General features: G+C 42.0%; 1 protein-coding gene across 1 annotated transcript; it reads left to right on the top strand.

Annotated features, from left to right (window-relative positions):
* The first annotated feature begins 1423 nt into the window (after positions 1–1423).
* eIF2Bdelta (eukaryotic translation initiation factor 2B subunit delta) lies at positions 1424–25007 on the top strand. Its single transcript, XM_037426055.2, has 14 exons — positions 1424–1532; positions 2035–2093; positions 2788–3900; positions 4242–4284; positions 6058–6276; positions 8104–8224; positions 9948–10062; positions 12619–12695; positions 16020–16122; positions 19780–19907; positions 22397–22488; positions 22613–22698; positions 23359–23539; positions 24607–25007. Exons 2-14 carry the CDS (start codon positions 2082–2084, stop codon positions 24807–24809), a joined length of 2493 nt encoding a protein of 830 aa, XP_037281952.2. The 5' UTR covers positions 1424–1532; positions 2035–2081; the 3' UTR covers positions 24810–25007.

Genomic DNA, 25007 nt, shown 5'->3' with positions numbered 1-25007 from the left:
TGTTGGTGAGAAGTTGTGGCTGTATTTACGGCAGATGAAGCGGATGGCCTTACGTTGAACGTTATCGGGGATTTTTAGGTCACCTTGTTTGTGAGGGTACCAAACGACAGATGCGTATCCTATAATAGGGCGAATCAACGTTTTATACAGAAGTGATTTGGTATCACGGGGGGATTTAGCCAAAGTGCGGCGCAAATAACCTATCTTTATTAGAGCTTTCGCGCTAATATGTTCAATGTGGTTGGTCCAGGAAAGATTTTTTGTCAGAATCACACCCAAATATTTACATTGCGAGACTCTTTTAAGTTGTATGCCATCCAAGTAATAATCAAACGAAAACGGATTCTGTGCATTAATGCACAGAATCCGTTTTGCAACTGCAAGTCATTTATCAATTGATAAATGACTTGACGACTGTGTTAATGCAATTGACATTCATCTGCCATGTTTCACACCAAGAGCTGAAAGAAATGAGCGATTGTGAAAGATGATGATGATCTTCCGCAGAATTAATGAGTTCGTATAGTACGCAACCGGCATAAAGTCTTATTTTAGACTTCCAAGAAAGTGGCATGTGCACGGTGCCTGTCGTTGTGTGTTCCTTTACTTTGTGTGTTGTGTTATTTGCGGCCAAAGCATGTCATTAAGCAAGTACCAACTAGGCCAACAATTGTCATCGTACGCGCTTATTCTATGCCACGGAGGAAGGAAAGGTTCCTCCGTGTTCTATGCCTATCAAAGCAATGCGTGATGCAGCGGATGCCATGACGACATCTATCTCGCACATCACGAAGGAATCTCTTCGCGTCATATATGACGTAAGCGTAACCTGTGTTTCGAATGACATACTGCCATTCTGGTGGTTTTGTGACCTGTCAATCTTGTTGGGCTTGCGCTCATGTGGCTTATGTCATGCTAACAGCGGCTGAACCAAGCGTACGGAACGATGCACCAATACAAAGACGGCAAGATAAGCGCGTGGACGAATAATTCATCGACAGATTGACATATATGAATGCATAGATGATTGAGTGATAGACAGGTCAATATGTACAGCTTTTCAATCGTACTGTAATCATACAATTGAGCTGCTGTGATAAATATAGATAGATAGCTGGCAGGCGTAGACATGTGATTATCTCTATGTGTGCAATAAAAGTGACTTTGCTTCGCCAAGAAATGGTTGAATGTAATAATAAGCGCGTGCAAGCGGCACATGCTCAATGGACTGCGCACCATCGTAAGGAATAGGTCGGGATGAAGAATGCACGTCTTTAGCAGCATGATCAGTTAGTTCTCGCCACGGTGTAAGAATAGTTCTACTATTCACGGTGTAAGAACCACGGTGTAAGAACTACTCTTACACCGTGGTTCTCGCACTAGTAATGCTAGTTTCGCTTCATCAAGTGGATTTGGCCGACGCGCGAGCCGAAGCTGGCCGAAGCAAGCGTGGTTAATAGCCAATAAAAACGATTCTAAATGGCCGCCGTAGCCGATCGCTGCTGTTGCAAGATACTCAAAGAGTAACGTCAGTGAGTTGCCGTATTTTTCCTGCAAGACTTTAAAAAGCTGTATGTTTGAGTTCATAGATGAGAGTAAAGCTTATTACGTTTGCATTCTTTTACTTAGACGCTGCAGTGCCGTCGTTCAGCGTACTAGTTACAGGACAGCGTGGTTGCACATAAGTTAGAACTTCGCATGTGGCACTCATTTCAGTTGTGTATTATTGGCAGTTCTGACAACGTGTTTGTACGGCGTATTCGAAGTAACTTTGGTGAAGTTATGGCTATCTTTAAGTCCACAAATGGATATTCGCTTGCTCTAGACGTTGCTTTAGCGAACTTAATACAGCATAGGCGAACTCGAAAATGCAGTTGACATATGGTCGCCTTGTGATTTTAGAAACCTGTCTTCGTTTCTAGGCTTCCGCGTTTTGTGACACTTTTTTTTTCATGTAAAGCTGGGTTGCGGTTGCTTTGCGTTGTATTGTCTCGCAGTTTGTGTGTCGTTCATGGCATGGTACTTCTTTGACAGTCCAGCTTCATCATCACAAGTCGGGGTTATCTTTCCCCTCAGCAGTCATGGACACATCGGTAAACTAGCGTTCATACGCTTTCGTGTTTGCCATTTGAATGCTCGGCGCATGAAATCACCCATTTATACTTGCTGCGCTGTGTTTCTGTTTGCACTAACAAACTATGCAACCATATAACTGCGGTTTGCGTGTTGGCATGCCTATTAGATGTCGTAAGAACGAATTTACTATTTTGTGTGATAATGTTTTTTTATGATTTCAGCACTTCATTTTTCAATTTTACTTGATCCACTTGTACAGGCACACCCTCTAGAACTTGCCTAAGTATAATATTCTGGTTGACCTATGCCATTTGTGTTGTTGCGTAATATAAAATTTTCAAGTCAGAGGCGTTGAAAATATAACTGTTCAATGACCAGTTCAATAGCGCTTTTGGCCAACAATTGGCTTTAATAATATCATCAACTGTGAAGTAGGCTATACCCCAAATGACTATACCACAAGAAATCTATCGCAACTATGTGTAAGGTAAATTCTGGCATGTCATTGTCTTGTAACTTCTGCATGGTTCATTGCATGATCACAGGTGCAGGTAGACCAATGCCTGTTACCCCAGTGTCTATGAAATGCCCTAAAGTGTTTCAGGCATTCTCCAAACACAGCCCTTGGTTGTACATTATTATTATTCTTTTTGCACGCTCAAATTTCACATGCTTCTCTGTTTCACACAAAAAATCCACCCTTTGCTGCAGCTTTCTGGAACAAAGCAAAAGAAAAAAAAGAAGCCAGCTCGCAAGGAGTCTCACCCAGAGTCAAAAGATAGCTTGCAAGCCAACAAAAGCCAACCTGGCTTACAGCAGGCCAAAGTGCAGCCGATACAGATTACTGTAACCAAAAAGCAGAGCACGGAAGGAAACGAGAACAGTACACATCCAATTGCTAAAGTGGTGCTCAGCAAAGTGCTGCCGCAGCAACCGGCCCACAATCCACCACAAGAAGTGCAGCTTGCTGAGGGATCAGTAGGTCAAAAAAAGAAGAAGAAGAAGAAAAAGAAGAAGCCAAAGCAGCAGCTCGAGCATCAGGCGGTGGAATCGGTGCCAGACAAGCCCGTCGAAACGCACGAATCTGGCTGTTGTAAGCTCAGAAATCTCAAGGAAATCACTTGTTTCGAGCTGATCTGCCCTCACTCTATCAAGCCAGCAGGCAAACCGCTTTCGTCCGAAGGCCCGAATGCAGAAGCGGCAGCATCACCTTCTCCAAAGCCTTCCCAGCCTGCAACCGCCACCAACGTTCTCACCCAGAATCACCTGGACAGCTTGTCCGACGCCATTGTGAAGAGCCTGGCATCGCTGGACAAGAGCTCCATCAGCATCACCTTAGTGAACCCCAAGGACGAGTCCACCGTCGGCGAGAAAATCGTCCGCGCCCTCCAGGAGCCTTCGCCCAGCCCCAATCGTGAGATAGTGGTCGACATATGCGGTACGAGTGTGATTGACTTTGGAAAGAAGGACAGCGGTGTAAGCTGTAGTGTTGTGTCGCAGAACTCTGGTGACAAAATGCCGTCGGGAGAAGGCGTTGGCTCGAAGAAGTCTGGTAAGAAGAACAAGGACAACATTGTCACGGTGAAAGCTGTGAACAATCACGTTGTGATAAGTAGTGACAAGCATCCCCAGAAAGTAGACGAAAAGGCAGCAAAGGTCATTCAGAAACAAGCAGATGTCAAGCTTGGCGGAGTGCCTTTGGCGCAACCAAAAAAAGAGATCGATAGCGCAGCGCCCAGAAACGCCTTAACGAACGACACAGCACAGGGTGGGGCTGGAGAGAAAACGAAAGCGCAGCTCAAGGCAGAAAGAAAAGCAGCTTTTGTAAGTTTTGTGCCTTCAATATTTTCTTCTGATAGAATGGTATTTGAAAGTTATGTGCACTTTGATTACGTATGTGCTTCTTTTATTTGGGTTATTCAGTTTTCACACCTTAATGAGTGTGCATATAAAAACCACTTACTGTTCTGAATGAAACCTATGGGCAAGTGTCATTCCCACTACTGCAGCTTGTGTACATGTGTAAACATATTAACATTCACCGCTTTTTTTTTTAATGTATTGGACCATGGACATTTTTAACCTGCCAGAGTTTATCATGTGAAGCGTCTATGGTATGGCTGAGATCACCTCATTAATGTTTCTTCTTTTTATGTTGCCCCAAGGAAGCTGAAAATGCTGCCCGGCTCGCTGCTCAAAAAAGTGAAGGTGAGTTTTTTATTTATGCGTCGAAATATAAAAGAAAATGATTAGGAGCTTCTGATTAGCGGGATTGAACAGCCTTAGTCTGGACAATTTTTGTTACTGTGTGCTGTTACTGTCGCTTTTTGCGTTGTGCTTTCCATATTTGCATGAGTTCGTGAAGTTCTCTGTATGCGGGTTTGTGTTTGCATGTGTCTTCATGTGCGGGTGCAGCAACGGTTGTTTAGTAATAAGATAAGCTAAATAACCAATCACAGAACACTGTGTGCAGTTCTGAAGGAAAATGTTCCAGATATTGCACAATGTCGAGCACTTGTGTGAATGGCCACTAGAAAGTGCTAGGTGGATGCATTATATGCAGTATAGTTGGCATAGAAAACAAAATACATTAAGAAAATTTTTAAAGAAAACAGTAGAGGACTGTGGAAGAGAGTGGGAAAGCGCCTTCAATAAGGGTTTTTAGCAGAATGAGGTTACTAAAGATTTTGAATCCTATCTCCATATTAAATTAGCACACTTTCTTTACTTTCACATTACATAACTGTGTGCCTCAAGTGCAGAATATACATTTGAAAGCTTAAGATACAGACCCATCTGAATTTATTAGTGGGGAAGTGTGTATATTCAAAATTGAAAAAAAAAAAATATATTGTGTCTGCTATTTGATTACATTCACTTTGAAATTTTACTATTCAAACTATTCGAGCATCCAATGTTTGCTATTTGATCACATTCACTTTGAAATTTTACTATTCAAACTATTTGAACATCCAAAGACGGAAAAGATACAGATAATGTCCAATCGACAGTGACCCCTTCAGATTTTTAGTATGCTTCACCTTACTACATTTTTGTATTGCAGCAAAGCTTCCTTTCAAGTTCTGTTGTAAGTGTATTGACTTAAGAAAATGCTTGTTTCAGTATGGAGATGATAGATGTGGCAGAAGTGGAAGCTCAATTAATGCTGTTTCTATAACTTGAAATTTGGGCAGGATGTTAAAAAAAATCGGACACTGAAAATTTGGAGCATCAAATATTTCAGATGTTCACTGGCAGATTTTGCACTCCAGGCTTGAAGGGAGCACATCCTTGTCTAACACATCATTTGGTCTTCCACAAAAGCTGAAAGAAAAGAAGATGCTGAGGAAATACCATATTTGCCTTTCCCATGTAAAGTGTTGTTGGCAACGATTAGGTTTCACCAAATTATGTTCATAAATGCAATTAGTCCTCTGCATAGCTTAATTTTTGATCAGATGACTATGAAACATCACCCAGCCAGCACTTCATCAGTGTAGCAAAAACAAAACAAAAATATACTTTCAAGGTTTCATGTTGCAAGAATATGCTTCAGAATCGTCTCGAACTTTCGTTCTGCAATTTTGATTTGAAGTATTTAAAATATATCCTAGAAATGTTTGAGAAATATTTGAAACAAATATTTGATTTGAAATCAGACTTCAATATTGTAATTTACTTAACACCCAAAATTTTGCTATTTGCACAGCTCTACTTATAAGGCGTAAAAATTGTTGGGAACAAACAAAATGATGTTGGAGTGATGCTTGATTTGTATGATGGCTGCATTTTCAAAAACAGCAACTGTAACTTATGAGCTGTGCATATGACTTGCATGGTTGATTTACGTAACATCCTTCTTGTTTGAATAAGAGATTACCATTTCAAAAGATGAGTTGCTTGCCACAGGTAGTTTTCTGCGGGTCCCAGAAACATTTCTCTGCAGCGTTTCTCTCATGCGAATGACGTGCGTTCCTTCAGGAAATGCCGTTGGTGAGAAAAGCAAGGCGGAGCTCAAAGCGCAGAGGCGAGCATTGCAAGAAGCCCAGCGGGCAGCAAAGGCGGCCGAAAAACCCAGCAAGGCAGCAGAGCAGGCACCCACGACTGCCAAGCAGGTTGCAGCTGAGGGTGCTTCGCACCACCCAGTTTCCAAGAAAGCAGATGGCGAAGGCAAACAGGAACCAGCACCTCACTCACAGGGTAATTTCTCTTCTCTTGTAGCTCAAATGCCTCAGATGCCTGATCGAATGTAAAAATTGACCCTCAGCATCGGCATCAACATGAGTGATGCAAGAAATTGTCACGTGAGGACGTGAACATATGAGGTCACAGATAACCAATATTTGTACAGCCATTGTGTCACTTTGATGTCGTATAAAAGGACGTCAAATAATAGTGTCATTACATGACTTTGTCAGTCTGACGACGAAGGCAGTGCGAAGCCATATTAGGTGTGGAAAGCTTTTAGAGGAGGGTGGGAGAGGCTAAGATAAGAAGATGGCTATATCGACTGCGAAAAAAAGATGGCTCTTGCCTTCAAGGCGTCTTCGGTAAATGTATAAGCAACATGGGAGTTTTATGGCGGCGATGGTCATGAAATGGCCTAGTCCCTCTGCAGATTTCGGTTTACGAGTATAAATAGATGAATGAATGCTAACCATTCCTTTTGTTACGGGGTTGTGATCTGTGAGCCATCAAGCTCGATTTTTAATTCAGCCTAATGCCTCAATGCTGGAAGCTGTCTGGTGCCATCTAGACAGCATTTTTTTAATATAAATTTTTCCAGTGAGTTTGTTATTGGAGGAGTTAGATGAAATTGAGCTGTCCCACTAACCATCTGCCTAGGAGAGAAACACGCCTGTTTACACAGACGTCCTCTCTGTTTGGCTCAGTTAGCATCAGCTAGGTGGGTACCTTCGCTATATTCCTTCTGGTGCCTAAGCTAAGAGGGCATGTCAATCCTGTGATTAGTCTTGCCTCTTTCCTATTGTAGTTGGGTCTGCAGAGAAGCCCTTTGAACTGCAGCCGTTGGATAGTGAGCTGACCGTATAAAAGTACGGACATAATCCAATGGGGCCGACTGCAGTTTAGCATTTCACATATTAGAATACTTGCATGGGTCTTCATCGGAATAAGTGAGTTGTATTCTTGGCTTGGCTTTCACAAGAGAATGAGAGAGTTAAATAGAGAGGAAAGGCACGGAGGTTAATCAAGCTTGGCTCGGTTGGCTTTCACAAAATTTTCTCTGTGCTCTGTACTGTGATAAAGGTGACAGAGCAGCTTGAAGATCTCTTAGTTATACGATGCTCACGTGGACTGAGGGGGAAACAGAGCAAGAACGGAACGAAGAAAGAACGACCACACAATGTGAGCGCTGACGAACTACTGTGTGCCAGTCATTCTGAAAAATACACCGAAAAATATATAGCTGAAAAAAGAAACAAGACTAAAACCATCACATGCACATAAAGATGAAATGCAAGATGAATCTGCCACAAGCCGAAATGGTCCTAGTGAACAGCTCGAAAACATAATCTCTTTTTCGAGGATGGTGAGGGGGGGCTCACTGACACACATGATTTCTTTCTTCTTAATTTCTTAATGTAGAAGGCTTCGATGCTTTCACGCTCGATCTTGTGACGGTATCGTGAAAGCACCTCGCAATTATGAAAGATGGGGACGCAGCTGAACAAGGAACAATGGGCTCCTAAGATAGAAGTCGGTCTGTCCTATAAAAAGTGCATCTGTATGGCAACAAAATGTCGCAAACAACATTGTTGACGCACTGCACGTACTGCGTCCTGTGCTTTTTGATACATGCATGCTCATTGGGGTTTTCAGCATTTACTTGTTTGCATAGGCGGCCGAGCCTATGGGGAAACGAGAAAACAAGCCTTACGCCTGCTTTGCTCTTTTTGAGCTTATGCTCCAGAGTGTGTGGGCCATAACTAAGCAGGCTTAGTCGACTTTTTACCATTTTATGGTGTCAAAGTATAATGACCCTGCAAAACATATTTCATTTTTCAGAGGCTCCCGCAAAGAAAGCCGTTCGAAAGCCAGCAACCGAAGGCAAGCAGCATGAAGTTTTGCGGCTGTTCTCTCATCTGCATCAAAACCCTGGAACAGTGGACCACCTGAAGCCTTATGGGTATGCTGCCCCTCCTCTCTTATGTAATGTGTTATGTAATGTGTCTTAGCGGTTAAAGAAAACTAGCTGTTACACGATAAAGCTTTCAATTTAGCATTGATGCGACTCTCAAGCATCGAAATGCAGACTATTCAGAATAACTATTCACTTCCACGAAAACGGTTTTGCCTCTCTCTGCACTTTCCTTCGGACTGTTGTGTAAAACAGTGAAGCCTGTCCACCTTTCAGTAGCTTCAGAGCGTACTTTTCTGAAAATACGCTCAAAACCTTATTATGATGAAGTTGCACCTTACGTGAAAATAAGTATATTACAGTTGAACCTCTGTATAACGAATTCCTCTATATATTAAAGTTTTTCTATTTCCCTCCGTTACTCCATAAAAGCGCATGGGTTTGCGTCCTCTATGTAACAAAGTAACAGCTGGATACATTCTTGATAAAGCGAATGTTTGCTTAGATAATCTAGAAAAGTTGCCCCGGTTTTCATCATCAAAGTTTACGGTTGCTACTCGATCGACACACCCCCCCCCCCCCCCCCGCGCGTTTTTTGTGCTCGTTCAAGACAAGTGGTTTTCCTTCTATTTGAGCATTTGGCAGCAGTTACAAAGATCTAACACGAGTGGGGGTATCATATGCACCCTCTAGGCGATAAAGATGAGCCGGCTCATTTGATCGTTGCTTCAACAGCGCTCGCGCGCTTGTACCCGCTTGTAAAATTTATGATGCGTGGGAGTATGTTATCAATTTGGACTTGTTATGGAACATGGTGGCGACGGCAGAAATTTGCCGAGAGTGTCCATATAACTGCTGTTTCAATAACAACTGTTTTTTACCACTAATCAAGTGTTTTGAGTTAGCTCCGCCTTCAGTTCCTTCGCTTTTTGTTTAATTTGTGCATTTATTTTTTGAATTTTCGTACCAAACATGCACATAACGAGCAACTCTTTATGAAGAATTTTTCTGGGACTATGTCAACTTAGTTATATATATAGGTTTTACTGTATATCAGGAAAATTGTTGTAAAGGTATATTTCTGACAATTTATCTATTGCAAGGCTATACTTCATTTACTTTGTTATAACTGATATTTCATTGTTCATGAAATAGAAGTTTTAGTGTAGTTAAGTGATAATTACTGCATTACTTCATGTTTGCTAAACTGGTTGTACTCGATAGTACATCCTGTTCAAGCAATATTTCCAGTAGTGCAAAGATGTTAATGGTCTTAAGTTATCAATAACAGTCTTTAAATAATACTTGAGCAGTTGGCATAGGTGGCTGGTTTTTTGTAGTGCTACAGTAGAATACTTTTAAACAATACCTCGAGGAACAGGGAAACTAGGTTCTATTTAACAATAGTTTGATTAACTGAGAGTGGTGTATAGAAGAGCAGCAAATCACATAAAGCCTCACATAAACTTGGTTGCAATCACATAAACTTGGTTGCAGTTTATACGTTCAGTGAGATACTACTGTCGTAGGTTTTCATGGCTTCACTGCAAAAATTTTTTGTAGCATGGTTAAGCACATGCAGTATATTTGGGTTAAGTTAACGGTTAATTAGTGCTAGGGGTACAAATGTGCTATTGTTTACTGTACTTTAGTAGTGCTTCCAAAACATTGGGGTGCAATGACGGAGCCCCAAGCTGCGGGTTAGAGATGCCGTGGCCGGAGTGTCCCGGGAAGGCATCCTCATATGGCTGCACTTTTCTGTGTTTTTCAGTTTATCCGGTTCTTCCATTCATCCAGCCGTCTTTCGAAGCGGGCTCCAGATTGCGGAGGGCGTTGTCATCGGCTCGAACGCTCGCTGTGTTGCCATGCTGGCAGCATTCAGATCGGTAACTCAACAATCTTTGCCTTGAACTACACATTATGCCATATTGTTTCAAGGAAAACAGAAAGACAGATGAATGTTATGATTGTTTAGTTGCGTCTTTGTCTTATACAGAAAGGCAAGTGAGATGTCAACAGAGGTTGACCAGAAGATTTATGCTTTACTGTAATAGGAGGCAGAGAAAGGTGTAAAAGCAAAGGGCAAGGAGAAAGAGAGGTTAAACACAGAATGAATGCGTGGTTGCTTGGAAAAGAAGAAGGCACTATTTTCTGCAACTTTTGCAGGAGCACGGCTCGGCGCTTTGTAGGGGATGGAAGGAGGGGGATATAAAAGAATATAGGAAATATATAGTTAGATCAAGAAATCAGACAGGAAAGCAACAGAAGAAGGAGATAGGAAAGTTGGGAGCCGATTGGAGAAGTCTGAGGACGGGGAACCACATGACGAGAGCTTCACGGCGCCAGAAGGTCGCCGCGGGCGAACCAGTCGGCAAGAGCTACGCTGGCGTCGGAGATCGCGGGCGGCACTACTGGTCAGCTTGGAATACTCCTGCCCACATGCATATACACCGAAAGAAAGAGACTAACAAAAAGAGGCAAAAGGTGGTGGTTGTAGAAATATAACAGCCTCGTTGTTTCATGTGAAAAAGGTTGCGTCTTGCAGCACTCAAGGATGCAAATTGATAGCAGCTAGCTGAAAATTTGCTGTTTTGACTGTGTTACAAGTGGGGCACAAGTAATTCAAAACGAACTGTGTTGGCGTGCAGGAAAAAAAAAAAAAAAACATAACGTACCTTTAGCTCGCAGAGAAAGAGGAGGCGTTATGTTTAATTTAATTTCTCTCTCTGGCAGTGGAATAAAAATAAAGGCTCGTGAATTCATCAGTAAGCAAGCCTAATCAAAGCTAAAGTGTTGAAGTACATAAGTCCAGTGAAATGGTGTTCAGTGTGTTTCAGTTTATTCAAAAAACAAGTGAAAGACCGTTTATCTCACTGACACTAAAACAGCCTTCTGGCGCCCTGTTTCAGATTGGTATATACTAATGCGATTAAAGTTCTGCCGTCTTCGATAGAACAGCTTTTTAGATGCGAAGCATCTTATACTCGCGCCTTGTAGTGCGCCGTCCGCACCGCTTCTCAAACATTCGACAGCTGACGCGCGCGCATGCGCCGTCGCCCACTCTTCCACCATCTGTGCATCCCTTCCTCCTCTACACACCGCGCGCGCTTCACTCCTCCACCATCTGTGCACCCTTCCTCCTCTACACACCGCGTTCGACATCTACAATTCTCCTGATTCTCCAGTGGACGCGCATGTGGCGTCGCGCTTCGAGAACATTCAACAGCTGACAGTGCATGCGCCGTCGAGCTGTATATATACTCAAGGTCGGCGCTCGCTCGCTCAGTTGCCGCTCGTCGGTTGGTTTGTACGGCGCGTCGACGTCCAAGGTCGCGGTGAAATGAATTCCAACGAATCCACAAACACAATGATCGACGTCCCTTCGACCAGCGCCGCCCTTTCGCATGCGTGTGTACGTGTTCACTCATTTAACACCCCCTCCTACAACCACGTTAACCAATTTAGCCATCGACCCAAGTAAGTCGCAATTTAACACCCCATTTCACAACCACGTTAACCAATTTAGCCATCGACCCAAGTAAGTCGCACTTTAACACCCCGTTAACCAATTATATGCTCCGCATCCTCCTCAGTGTTCCCCCGAGGGAAGCTGCGGGCAATTTTTTGGTCAGAAAGACAGATTTGACTCAACATGCATGTGTGAAACAGCACGAAGCACATTAGTTTAATAACAACATTTCATCCCTAAGGACAGGCTTTCAGAATAAAAATGTTTCATCACATTGATTCTATTTTTAGCATTTAAATGTTTTATTGAAACAAATTATGTTGAGTAGCTCAAGCCTGGCACTTCAAAGCATTGGTAGCTTATCTTTTTTTTTTTTAATTCTGCACTAGTACTGCACAATGACCTGCTTGAGGAGGTATCCTTTGCGCAGTAGACTGCAATAGAAGCTTCCTAATGTTTTTTCTGTAGAATTACATTATTGGGACCATACAGTTTTCTATAAATACACTAGAGGGAACTCTGGTGTTATTGTGAACACACGATGCTTAAGCGAGCACAGATTCGTCTAATCTTAGTACTTGTGGCTCCGTGTGTGTTCGTGTAGCTTGGAGCTGTTTTCTCGCGAAACAAAAATCGGCAAATGTTCAGCGGTTGCGCTTAACCACCTTAACCTTTTAGGCTTACCATTTCAAATCGGGTCACAAAGTCCAAAAGGGTTCATTCTTTCCTTCAAGACAAAACCGAAAGGCAGGAATAAATAAAGCCACAAGTGTGACTCGCTGCTTGCAAGTGCGAAGACAAGGCAAATCCATGTACTGCCCATCATTCCCATGGTCACTGGACAATTGCAGTGCCAGAGTGCTCTCTAGCTTATCTTTATTTTAGGAAACTTTATAATTATCAGCTTTATTAGATGGTGTGATTTAACAAATTTAAAATTGCAGTTTATGTTTTCATTTTCTTTTTATCGCAGCTGATAGAGGACTACACTTGTGATGCCAGCAAAAGGGTGTCCCAGGACCTCAGGGAGAGACTGGACAAAAATATCGAGTAAATAGAAAATTTTCTATTGTCACCAGTTCCTATCTGTGCATGCAACGAGAACTTTGTACACCATAGTTGCTCGGGCCTCTTTTCATGCACTACACGGCACCTGCGATGAAAAGAACAGGTTATGACTGATGGTGCAGTCTAGGGTACGTACCCAAAAGCAGTCAATGTTTAATTCTTTGAACTTGTTATTGACCATTAAAAAAGAAAAATATTGCTAGTTTCAAACTGATGCATGCGTTTCTTACAGCTGATCTCAAGGGCTCAGATTGCAACAGCATCTCAGATAGCCCTGACAGCCTGGTGGTAGGTAGGCTTGTCAGGTACTCGTTTCTCTAGTCGCAGCACAAGCACCTCGGTGCACAAGCACCTCAGTGAATATTCGAGCGCTCGGAATGTTCGAATGAGTATTAACATGTTTGAATTCGCTTCAATTCAAATTTAAGTTATTGGGAATATGTCAAATATTTAAAGGGAACTAATAGGTGGACATTAGTCCACATGTAACCTCCTGGTAAAGATGGTTGCACTGCAGTGGAGGTGTGATATATCACAAATACACCTTTCCAGACAACAGCTCGCACTGTCGCAAAGCTTTACTTCAAAGTGAAATGAACATATTAACCTGACATTGATTCATCATCTTTTTTTCTCAAGTGTAAAAGCTTGTTATACCGACTTATATGCTACAGGTATAATAAATTTCAAGGCTCAACGTATATTACCAATTAACCGCTAGCGTTCTACTGAAATTCAAATACTGCTACTACTCAAAGTTGCTTACATATTGTGCAGGTTAGTTTGGTCAAGACGAGTATGCTCATTTTTTTTATAATATGTGACATAAAGCTTTCCAGTTTGATCCAAAATATTTGAACCAAATCGCTATTTGCATTAAATCAAAAATTTACTATTCGCACAAGCCTAATAACCAGAAACTCGTACTGCGTCTCATAATAGTGACTCCTTGCTGTTCTTAGTGTGCTTCACTGCACTGCGTTGTGCTTGACAGCGCAGCGTCGTTGCTTTTTGGTGAAGCCGACTTTTGGTAGGTATACAGAAGGGAACTGTCGGTGTTCCTATATTTGCAATGCCTGCAAGTGAATCAGCACGCAAGTGTGCTTTCGCAGCTCACTCTTAAGATTAGTCAATGTGGCAATAGTGTCATTTTTTCTATATGTCAAAGCTCCATGAGGCTCTGCGAAGCCCCGCTCTTTACGACCAAACCTGGGCGACCCAGCACGCCCGTGAGGCGGTGTCGAGGCAAGTCCATGACGTCCCCTCATGGGAGGCTTAGGCCCGGCTCCCTAAACCTGCTGGTTTTTCATAATAAAGTTTATTCCTCCTCCTCCTCCTATATGTAGGGTATGTGCCATCTTGGTGGCACATACCCTAAAGAAAACAGCCTGCCCCTTCAGCGAACTTGTTCAGGTAATTTAAAGTGCACTTAACGAGTTAAGCTGGCTGAATTCTACGTGGCCTTCGCATTCAGCTCCTGCAATGCCCTGTTGTGCTGCTGATCCAGATCACAGAGGCCATTTAGAGGCATGTGTTTGAGACTCGCTCCACTAGATGCCGCAATGATCCCAGCTGTTCACAAGAAAACCATGAGCTTTTTACGGCAAAAGCTGTTATGAGATGACAACAAGGGCCATTTTTGACGTCATAGTTGTCTGCCACCACCGGTGGCAGACAACTATGATCCAAAAATGGTGGTAGTCTGCGTGCTGTGGTTGTTTATGTAGTGGTAGTTGTCTGCCACCGGTGGTTGTCTACGTAGTGGTCTGCGGTGGTGGCAGACAACTACTACTACATAGACAACCACAGCACGCAGACAACCACCACCACGTAACCGCTATTGTGCGAGATAAAGAAAATTGCCGAGCCTGCACGAAAAACGCAGCACAGTCACAGCAAAAGCTAGACGAGTGCCATTTGAACCCGTTGCAAACTCTCTTGGGGTTACTAATACAAGTACGCTTGCAAGGTACCCACTACACTCTTAATCGATTTGGTGGCTGATGCTGATGGAGTATTATGCCTAAGCTATTTGTAATGGATTAGAAACTTTCAACGATCCACTCGTTGCGCAATTCATACTATGTGATGCCTGGTTAGACAATTTGCATTCTGTGTCACCTGGTTGTTGTTCTACATTTCTACCTCGCTATATTATGTATGTTAATGCAATTCCTTGCCGACATAATGCTTGTATAGGGTTTATGTAATCTTCAGTTTTGAGCACCGGCATGGCTCTGTGGTAAAATACTGGGCTTTAGGCAAGGACCTAGGTTCGAGCCCCATTCTGTCATGGACATTTCTTTCCCTTTTCATTTTTTTTCCTTATTTTGTGTGGTAATGATTACAGACACTGGCTGCGGTAGTGGACAACTACAGCGCCCTTGTTGTGATCTCATAACAACTTTCATTGTAAAAAACGATAAGAGAAAAACAGAATGGAACGGGGTTTTAACCTGAGACAACCGTGCGGTAGCCCAGTATTCTACCTCAGAGCCATGTCGGTGCTCGAAACTCCTTCGCAAAAAGATGCTGCAGAGGCCTCATACGGGGAAGGAACCATGTGAAAATATGTAATATTGGATGGTGGAAAAGTTAAGTAACAACGAGGTGTCTCATGGTGCAAATTGCAGAACGAGCAGGTCGTTGAATGCTTCCAGCTCATTACTGAGTGTTCATCGGAGTGTTCTCTTTATCGTCATCAGCCACTGCATCAACAACGTGCACCTAATGCCTTGCAAATCATAGCGGATACCTCGCTTTTCCACAGAATGATGAATAATAGCGTAGTAGATGCTTCCCTACTCGACAAAAGTGATGATTTATGGCGTAGGGGCTGCCTTGCAGGCGTACTTGTATTAGTAACCCCAAGAGAGTTTACGTGGGGTTCCACTAATGCCGCTCTTCCAGCTGTTGCTGTAACTGGGCTGCACCTTCCGCACAGGCCTGACTTTTTTCATGAACTCATTTTATTAATTTTCATTAATTGGCTGACAGTTCATCGGCCTCTACCAATTCATGCAAGTAAATTCATGCTTAGATATTGAATGTCTCTACAACTCTTTACTTCAACCATTACCTTATTTTTATATGAGTTTTTATTTATTATCAGGTTTGGGAAAATTAAGTGTGCTCCTTCAAAAACACAATCTCACTGGTTGCTCGCACAAAAAAAAAAGTACACCTCGAACAAGATAGGAAGTGTGCTCGGTAAACCACAATTTGTCCGGAGTGGCAAGCCCAGTGTTGCTATTTCCTTTTTGCACTGTGTTATACGTGTACTCTAAACAAAGTTATTTTACGCAGGTTTCTAAATAAAGCCAGGCCTCTGAGCATGAGCATGCAGAACGCAATGACGTTTCTGAAGGCGCAAATCTCTGAAATTCAAGATGCAGAGCCAGTGGAAAAGGTAAGAAGGTCGGCATTCCTACCACGGTCTTGAAAAATTACAGGATTGTGCTGTTGTAACAGAACATGTCCAGCAAAATCTATATGTATCGTATTTATTCAATTCTAGGCCGACAGTTCTTTTCAAATTTTTTTGCATCAAACTGCAGGGTCGGCTTAGATTCGAGGATTTTGAAAAACTCGCTATTTTTTATGAAGAAAAGTGGTGCACAAGCGCCATCTAGTCGGTATTATAGATGTGATTGCCGTTGGTAGCCTTGTCAACACCTGGTCGCCGCTTTGATCTTTGTGGAGAGTGTAGAGGCGAGCTGTTTGTCATTTCGAGTCTTGCTGCGAGTGGTCTGTGTGTGGCGTAGCTCAATGGCACCAAGCAGGCAATGCCGCTTATAAAAGGAAAGTTGTCTTAGCCGTGGAGTCATCGTCCAACGTTCAAGCCTGGCGGGACATTGGAGTGGATAAAAAAAATATGCGCCACTGGAGCGGCTGCAGCACGGGACAGCCTTGAAATTTTGATTGTGTGCTCTTTTAAGAAGTGCGGCATATTAAACCCGCTTTCGATGGCGATGGCACCTAGGATTACGCACTGTTTGAAGACGGTGACAAAAAAGTCAGCAACAAAAGAAGCAGGGACGACGACTTGCAATGAACACGGCAGGGGACTAGAAGCAGCACGAAAAAAACAACGTGAAAGAAACGCACTCTACAGGACTAGAGGCTGCATGTTTCTCGAGTTATTTGCAACAGGAACCAACTGCTTTGTTTCATCTTCAGGTTTAATAAATGTCTTCTCTTTGTGCTGTCTTCGATGTTTCTCTCAGCCTACATTCGAGATAAGTTTCGGGGGGGGAGGGGGGGGGGGGGCTTCTCAGCCTACATTCGAGATAAGTTTCGGGGGGGGAGGGGGGGGGGGGGGGCTTCAGACTTTTGAGGGTCGACTCAGAATTGGTGTTGGCGTAGATTTGAGGAAATACAATAGTTTGTGTGTTAAATATTCCTAAAATCTTCTTATAGTCTCATATTTGGCCGTAAAACCACAGCAAAACATGCTTTTAATTTGAAATAATTTCAGTTGAAAATCGGTGCAGTGTGTGTGTGTGCGCAAGCATGCGTTCTTCTCTATCTACGTTCAGTCATGCCATTCTAACTTAGTATGGCGAACCAACTAGCCTGCCAACGCACTTTGCCCAGTTGTATTTGAATCTTGTATTGCCTTGCAGGTGCCATTGTTATTGTAGGTGTGACCGCATAGGTCAGGGGCCACAAGTGTAAATAGATGTGACCCCGAAAATGTGCTGTTAACATGCATATTTGTATGCGTCGTTTTCTAATAGCTGATGTTCTCTCGATCGTGGGCTCTTCAGCAATCAGCTGTTTCTGATATGGGAATCTGATCTTTTGCCAATATTATCGAGGGGACTTGTCATTTCGTTCTGCCACGTTCAATGTTGCCCTGATATAAATGCCCGACTGTTGTTATTGCTTGTAGCAATTGAAGTGTTGGACTGCCAAGCATGTGGATGACGGTCCCATTTCTGGCATGGAGGAAGGAAACGATTGTCAGATGCACACACACACACACGTGTGAAGCTTTGCTTGACTCCTTTTTCTTCAATAGGGCACGGGCTCCAGATTTTTTTTTTCCATATAGGTGTACAAGCTTTCGCAGCCTTGTTGACTTTTGCATTATTGACACATGCCAAATTTTAATGTGATATGAACTTGGAACTTGCAGTGTGCAAATAGTAAAGCTTTAAAATATTTTTCCAACAGTGCTCACTATTTGATTTGATTTTCATCAGAATTTTACTGTGCGGACTATTTGAATTTCCGTGATATAACGGTTTAAAGTAACGGGAAATTGCCATGCAGTGTGCTTGGTCATGCGGATTGGGGCGCTGACGTGCAAAGCTGCCCCCACCTCCCCTGCTTTCACTGGTGCTCGGAGTGGTCGACCTTTGTTGGAGGTGCACCATTGCCACTGCATAAAATGCCCATACATTGTACCTAGAATCCAGGGACTGATGCGATTCGTTGCCTGCGATGAGCCACATTGCAGCTTCTTCGCTTTTGTACGTCCCTTAGCACAATGTCCTTGTTTGCGATGTCCTGATTTCTCTCGTAGAACAGCACCGTGAGCAGAATTAGGCCTAGCCATGGCGCCGAGCAGTCTGTTCAGTTGCATTGTCCATGGCCACGGTGCCTGATGTCTCAAAGTATGCCTAGCTCGATTGCAATGAGCCATCTCGCTATGATCTTCATCACGAGGTCCGAAGCACCCTAAGCGGAACTCTCACTTCGAAGACGTGCATCAGTGATGTTCGCGATGAGTGGGGTACGCTAGCGAAATCTGGTCATTGAGGACCTACATGCAGATGCCAAAGTAAAGTGTAATTATACAAGTGATTGTAAAGCTGTGTGCACTTAACGAGTGCGAACACGTTACTAACAGACACTCGTGACCTCACGACGTGCAAGAAGCGTATGATGCTCTCCAACATCGAGGATTAGACCAATGGTGACGCAGGCTGGAGCAATGAGGATGTGGCCAATCGGAGACCTCAAATCGAACTTCATACATTTGCTTTTTGTACGCTTGTTTCTGAATGGAGGACCAAGATGAAGGGGGAAATTCGTAGGCGGAGAAATGCTCCTTCTGTGATGACGTTTATTCGAGCAGAGATAAGCTCAATGTGGCGGCGCCCGAGTGCGCTCTTGCGAAACTTTCTTTTTAGAATATAATTTAGGATATGCTTAAAGGTTCGCTGCTACTCTTTTCTGTAATTTCACTTCACTACAGTAGAGAAATATTAGGAAAATATTCACCTCGATTCACATTCAAACTTTATTATTTGAATTCATTTCACATCCAAATCTTGTTATTTGGACAGTTCTACTGAGAAATATGTGTCAAGCCTTCTGTGTTGCAAATTTAAGGGTACATGCATCAGTCTTCTGTGATTAGTATTCATAATGTAAGTGCGAGGATTTCATTGTCATTTTCTTGGAGATTGAGAATGCAATAGTATTTTTCACACTGCAGTTAAGGTAAAAACTGTGTTTCTGGCATTGAATATTTGTGATTACCCCTTGTGGTATGTGCTACATGCACTGACAAATGGCTTTTGCAGCATCAGTGCATACTGCCACCAATATGTCTTCTTACTGAACTCTCTGCTTGGGCATTGTTCACCCGAGTAATATTTTTGTGAAGATGCTCAGCTTTTACAGAAGAGTCTTACACAAGGCATTTCGTGGTTCGCTCTTGTACTTAGGAACCAGCTGTGCTGTTAGTAGCATTATAATGAATTGAATTGTAAATTGAGTGTACCAATTTGGATACCATACGACATGTAAACAGGGCCAATCTTGAATTTTTATTGCTGGCCTGGATTTTCAGTGTTGAAAAATGTTTTTGCCTTCTTGAGAGTCTCTTTTTTAATTTGACTTCAAACGAAAAAGTAGTCAGTGAAGATAAAAATGTTTTATGAATGTAGCACCGAAAATATGCAGCGTCTTTTTGTTTATGTGCCCCGAATCAGCTTTTGAAGTGATGGCTGGATTAACAAAGAACGTGAAACGATAACATCTACATGCTGACATGGTAATCTGTTTTCTTTCAGTCTATTCGATAACCTCTCTCTGTCTTATTGTTTTTCAGGTAAAAGACAGTCTAGTGGAATGGATTAAGAAATTTGTGTACGAAGAAATTTGTCTGGCGAAGCGTCAGATTACAGTAGAGGCCCAGCAAAAAATCATGAATGAAGACGTTATTTTGACTTATTGCTGGTAAGACTATCTTCTTGCCTTGAAATTTATGAAACATCGGTTTTGTTATTTCTTTTTCAAACTATTGACACAGAAATGCCATTCTTTTGTCAATCGATAATTCATATGGTTTTTTATATAACAGCCAGTAAATAGTTCTATGTGGTGCACTGTTAATTAAGTGGGGTGATGAACTTGGATGCTGCACGTACCTTGCGAGAGCTTCCCAGTGGAAAAGCCAACTGCTGTTCAGTATTTAGTAAATTTGATTATCATCCTATATTGTTGATTACCTGATTCTAATGTTTCCCCAAATCTAATGCACATCTACTTTTTATAAATTTGAAGTAGTGAGCCCATGTGCGATCAAATGCATCGAACATGTAAGATTTGTGTGCCTGCCTTTCGTTTTTGTGAGTATGAAAAAAAAAACGCACAAACTGAGCTTACATTTGTAAATTGTAGGTTTATTTGCACTTATTGTCGATCATCATTTCTTTCACGTGTCTCCGTTGCAGTTCATAGGCCACAATCGGTCATCCATTTCACACTTGAATAATATCAATAATATTGTATTCATAATTTCTGGAATGATCTCACAACACTTGCGAATGAGAGGGTGGTTCAAATTTAGACTAGCCACTTTGTTCTGCATTGCGTGAGGTCACTGGAATTGCTTAAAGTGCACGATGGTCACTCTTGCCATTAGCTTAGCGTCTAGAATAACTTTTGAATGAGCTCTTGCGAAGAAAATGCGTCCACCAGTGTCCCCGAAATGTTTGAGCACTCATTTCGTCTCCCTCTTGTGTTGACAATGGTGAGAGTGTCGGTTCGGCAGGTTCGCTGTAGCCAACATCTTGATGGCCATATTGCATGTGGTCTTAACAAGTTGGTAATTGTCAGATTTATTTTTTTTTAATAGATAACAGAGCCCTATATGATGGGGTAAAAGAATACTATATATCTTTCTGTTCCCAAGAAACTGGTAAAAACTAGTTCAGAATGGCCCTCACATGTTACACTATGACTAATTTTTCGTAGGCATAATAATATTTCCTGGCTTCATTGTAAAGCACAACATTTTCAGGAATATAAATAAAACCACGACTACAAAGTGAGGCAAAAGTTTGCTTTTGATAACTAAGTAATGACATAATTATAATGAGCCCTATATGAATAACTGGGCGGTTCAAACATTAAGTGAATGCTTGAATTTGCTTTGATGCAACTTTCTGATATTTTGCAGTATTCGAAATTAACAAGAGGTACTTTATCGCAAGAGACCCACTTGAGAAGGTAGTGTCATTGCAGCTTGGGTCGTTATGGCACAAGACCACCTTTTCAGGGGAAATTCGCGCTGCTGCGAAACCACACTAGAATGGGCGCACTGCTTACACAACTCAAGTTAATTCTTTTGTAAAATCTGAAAACATTTCATGCAGCTTACATAGCTCATACAGGCCGAGTATGGTGTACTTGAAAACGTAATGTAATTTACAGCCTATACATTGCATTCTACTGCTGTTCAAATCATGCTACTGGTTAAATTTGTTCCCAAAATATTCTATACTAATTGCCATTATGTTTGACTTGATCTTGTATGAGAAAAAAGTATTTGTGCAAGCCTAATGAAAACATAATCTTAGGACTTACAGTATAGGCTGTGTTTATATACACAAATATTTCTCTGTTGGGCAGTGGGAAATTATTGATGATGATGTGTGTATGTTTTTCAGACTATCGCACATGGTAGAATTGCTGAGCGCTGAAACATTTTAAAACTGACGAGCACTGTTTCAAGGAGCTAAATGTGCGTCATCAGCATGGTTGATGGCGTGCTGACACTCCATCGGCAAGCATCCCTGTAGTGTAATAATAAATAAATAAATAAATAAATAAATAAATAAATCACATCTAGGAGCCCACCATCAATGTCGTTGATGTTGGACTCTGCGATGTAGTTGAGCCCATTTGATACTTCCTGTCTTTTTATACTGCTTGAAGTGCTAACTTGGGGGCAAGCATCCCTGTAGTGTATTAATAAATAAATAAATAAATAAATAAATAAATAAATAAATAAATAAATAAATAAATAAATAAAATCGAGACGCCCACCATCGAAATCGTCGATGTTGGACTCTGCAATGTAGTTGGGCCCATTGTATACTTGGGGAACTCTCGCCATTTTAGAGATTGGCTTTTCCACAAAGCTTGGTAGCCTGATGGTTGAGACTGACACATTTTGACGTGCGAGACCTGAATAAATGTGAATAAATGTGGAATATATTCTTGGTACGCTTACAATACTTTCATGCACTTTCTCAAGCTTGTGTTGCCATAGTGTAGTTGCAGTAATGTTTGTTGGTTATATTGTGGGGTAATCTCTTGCTTTTCTGATTTTCGCTAGTCTGTTCCTCGCTGCTGACTATGCTGTGAGCTATTGGGAACATGCTCATCACTGCTTTCACTTTTATCTTTGTGATCATCTGTGATCTCATTTTTAAATGCAGCTCATCATTGGTCAAGAGTGTGCTCAAGGTGGCGCACGAGTCTGGGAAGAACTTCAGAGTCATTGTTGTCGACAGCCGGCCACAATTTCGAGGTCGGTACCGACATTATCTTTAACCCCTGCAAAGTTTATTCATTGCTCGGGTTTCCCTATTTTCTTGTTTTCGAAGTCGTGATCCAGACAGTGCAGTGCCTAAGTACACTTTTCTTTGCTGCAGGTCGAGAAATGTTGGAGTACTTGTCCAGTATTGGAATCAACTGTACTTATGTCCTTATAACTGCTGTATCTTATATAATGAAGGAGGTAAGTTTTACATTTATTGGTTTATTGCTAGCAAAAATATATTGATACTATCGGCAGCTTTAAGAACACGCCTGGTGAAAAGGTTTAAGGACTTCCCTGATTTTTTCTTTCGTAGGCTTAATGTACATTTTTTTCTAAAAATAAACTACCAAGTTTAGTGTGGAGTACTAATCTAGCTTGACCATTTTTTCCGATAAAATGTTTAGAATGCTTGTGGAAGGATTCACACTGATGTCTCAAACTGTCACACTATCTATTTATGTTCAAGAAAGCCACTAATCAATGACCACCACCTCGGGCATATTGCATGACGTAGTTCTTCCTTCATCTGTTCGATGAAAGGCATAGCTGTTGGAATTATCATTTGCTGCCTTGCTTTGGAATCAAAATTGAAGCTGGTATTTCTATCCACTGTGCTTGTTGTGCTTTTTTCTTGTGGCTGTTATATTACTATAGCTTATTACTTCTCACTGACTGGTATCCAGCTGTTACCTTCTGACTTTTTGGTGACTAAGCACTAATAAGGCTTCTGACTTGTGCCTACGGCATGTTTCAGTACCTTACCAATGGCAATAAGGCATACGTGGCCTTCAGCTGAACTGGCAATATGAGGTGTGGTCTTTGTTTATTTTAATCATGTGCTTTTTTGCGTTCTTCCAGGTGACAAAAGTAGTGCTCGGAGCCAGTACTCTTTTGGCCAACGGTTATGTGATGGGTCACATCGGCACCTCCCAAATAGCTTTGGTTGCCAAGTCAAGAAATGTACCTGTGTTAGTGTGCTGCGAAACGTACAAGTTTTCTGACAGGGTCATCACCGATTCTTTTGCGCTCAATGAACTGGGTGAGGAAGAATTTACCCCTACTATATTATCTCAGTTTATGCTGGGTTGCTTGATGAAGCATTGGTGTTGACTGCTTCAGAGACATGAAAGCATTCACTTTGCTATTGGGGCTGTAAAACGACATACCCTGTTTTGACAAACTTGACTCACTTGGTGCTCAGAGCTCATCTGTGTGAAAATGCAATTACAGTGGACTCTCAGTAAACGAAAATCTGTTAAACGGAACTGCTGCTTAAATGGAACAACTGCCCTTTGATATGATTAGTTTCATACTTGAATGCCACGAACCAGTTCAGCTCTCAGTAAATGGAACTCGCGTTAAATGGAACACATTTTCCCGGTCCCTTCATGTTCTGTTTGATGAGAGAGTACTGTATTCTGTTAGCTCAAGAGAAAGCTGGTGCTTGGAAGATTTGGTTGCACTTTTTATGGAGCATTCTTTCTCCGGAAGGATCAGCACTTTTTGGTGAATGCTACATGTATATGAAATATTTAGAATTTAAGGTCCTGAGTGTTATTGGGTCCAGAGATGTGTTCACAGTTCATATGAAGCATACTAATGATTTTGGGTATTTGTGTAGCTACATGATATGAAATATTTAGAATTTAAGGTCCTGAATGTTATTGGGTCTAGAGATGTGTTCACAGTGCGTATGAAGCGTGCTAATGATTTTGGGTATTTGTGTAGGTAGTGATTCTTTAGATGTGGTAAAAACATGCCTCCACTTTTGTAGAGGCATGTTTCGTTTTCATGTTATGAACCATTCTTATGCAAGAGGAATCAACAATCATTTTTTATTCCGGAGGCGCCTGTTGACTTACGAGTCACCAGACAGCCTCACAGTAATTGGGATCACCAAACAAGCTTGGCAGTCTGGTCTGTGGTTGTCATTGTCATGTCCACAGTCATTGTTATCCTCTTCAGTAATTTTTATCAGAAGTTTATTGCTGGTCATATAGCATCAAAAGGTTTACAAAGCGTAGAAAAAAATCCATAACTGTTTACGCTGTGGGGAATTGAGTACCACTTAACTGTGTGTGAGATTTCTTTTTTGTTTCATTGCAGGGCCAACTTCACAGCTTGTGTCAAGTCTGCCTGCTAGCGTCAAGACCGACGGCCTAAAAGACTTGCCATCTCTCAGCTTTCTTAACCTCATGTATGACGTTACAGCACCCCAGTTTGTCGACATGGTAATCACAGAGAAAGGCATACTTCCTTGCACCTCAGTGCCTGTCGTGTTGCGGATGCGGAACGCAGTGTACCAGTAGAGCTCCTTTAGGATTATTCTCGTTTTGAGATATCGCAGTGTTCAAAATGTACGACAGGCTCGTGGAATTCGCTAGCATTAACTCGGGAGCTTTCCATCAGCCTGAGTGTTGAGGTGGGAGGACTTCGTAATTGTGCCGTACGAAGTGACCTTGATTTCTTCCTTTCTTTTGTAATAAAAGATAGTAAATGACAGCAAA

Source organism: Rhipicephalus microplus, chromosome 5 (genome assembly GCF_043290135.1).
Source record: "Rhipicephalus microplus isolate Deutch F79 chromosome 5, USDA_Rmic, whole genome shotgun sequence".
NCBI lineage: Eukaryota > Metazoa > Arthropoda > Arachnida > Ixodida > Ixodidae > Rhipicephalus > Rhipicephalus microplus.
The sequence above is the reverse complement of the archived record's forward strand: the minus strand, read 5'-3'. Positions and strand labels throughout refer to the sequence as shown.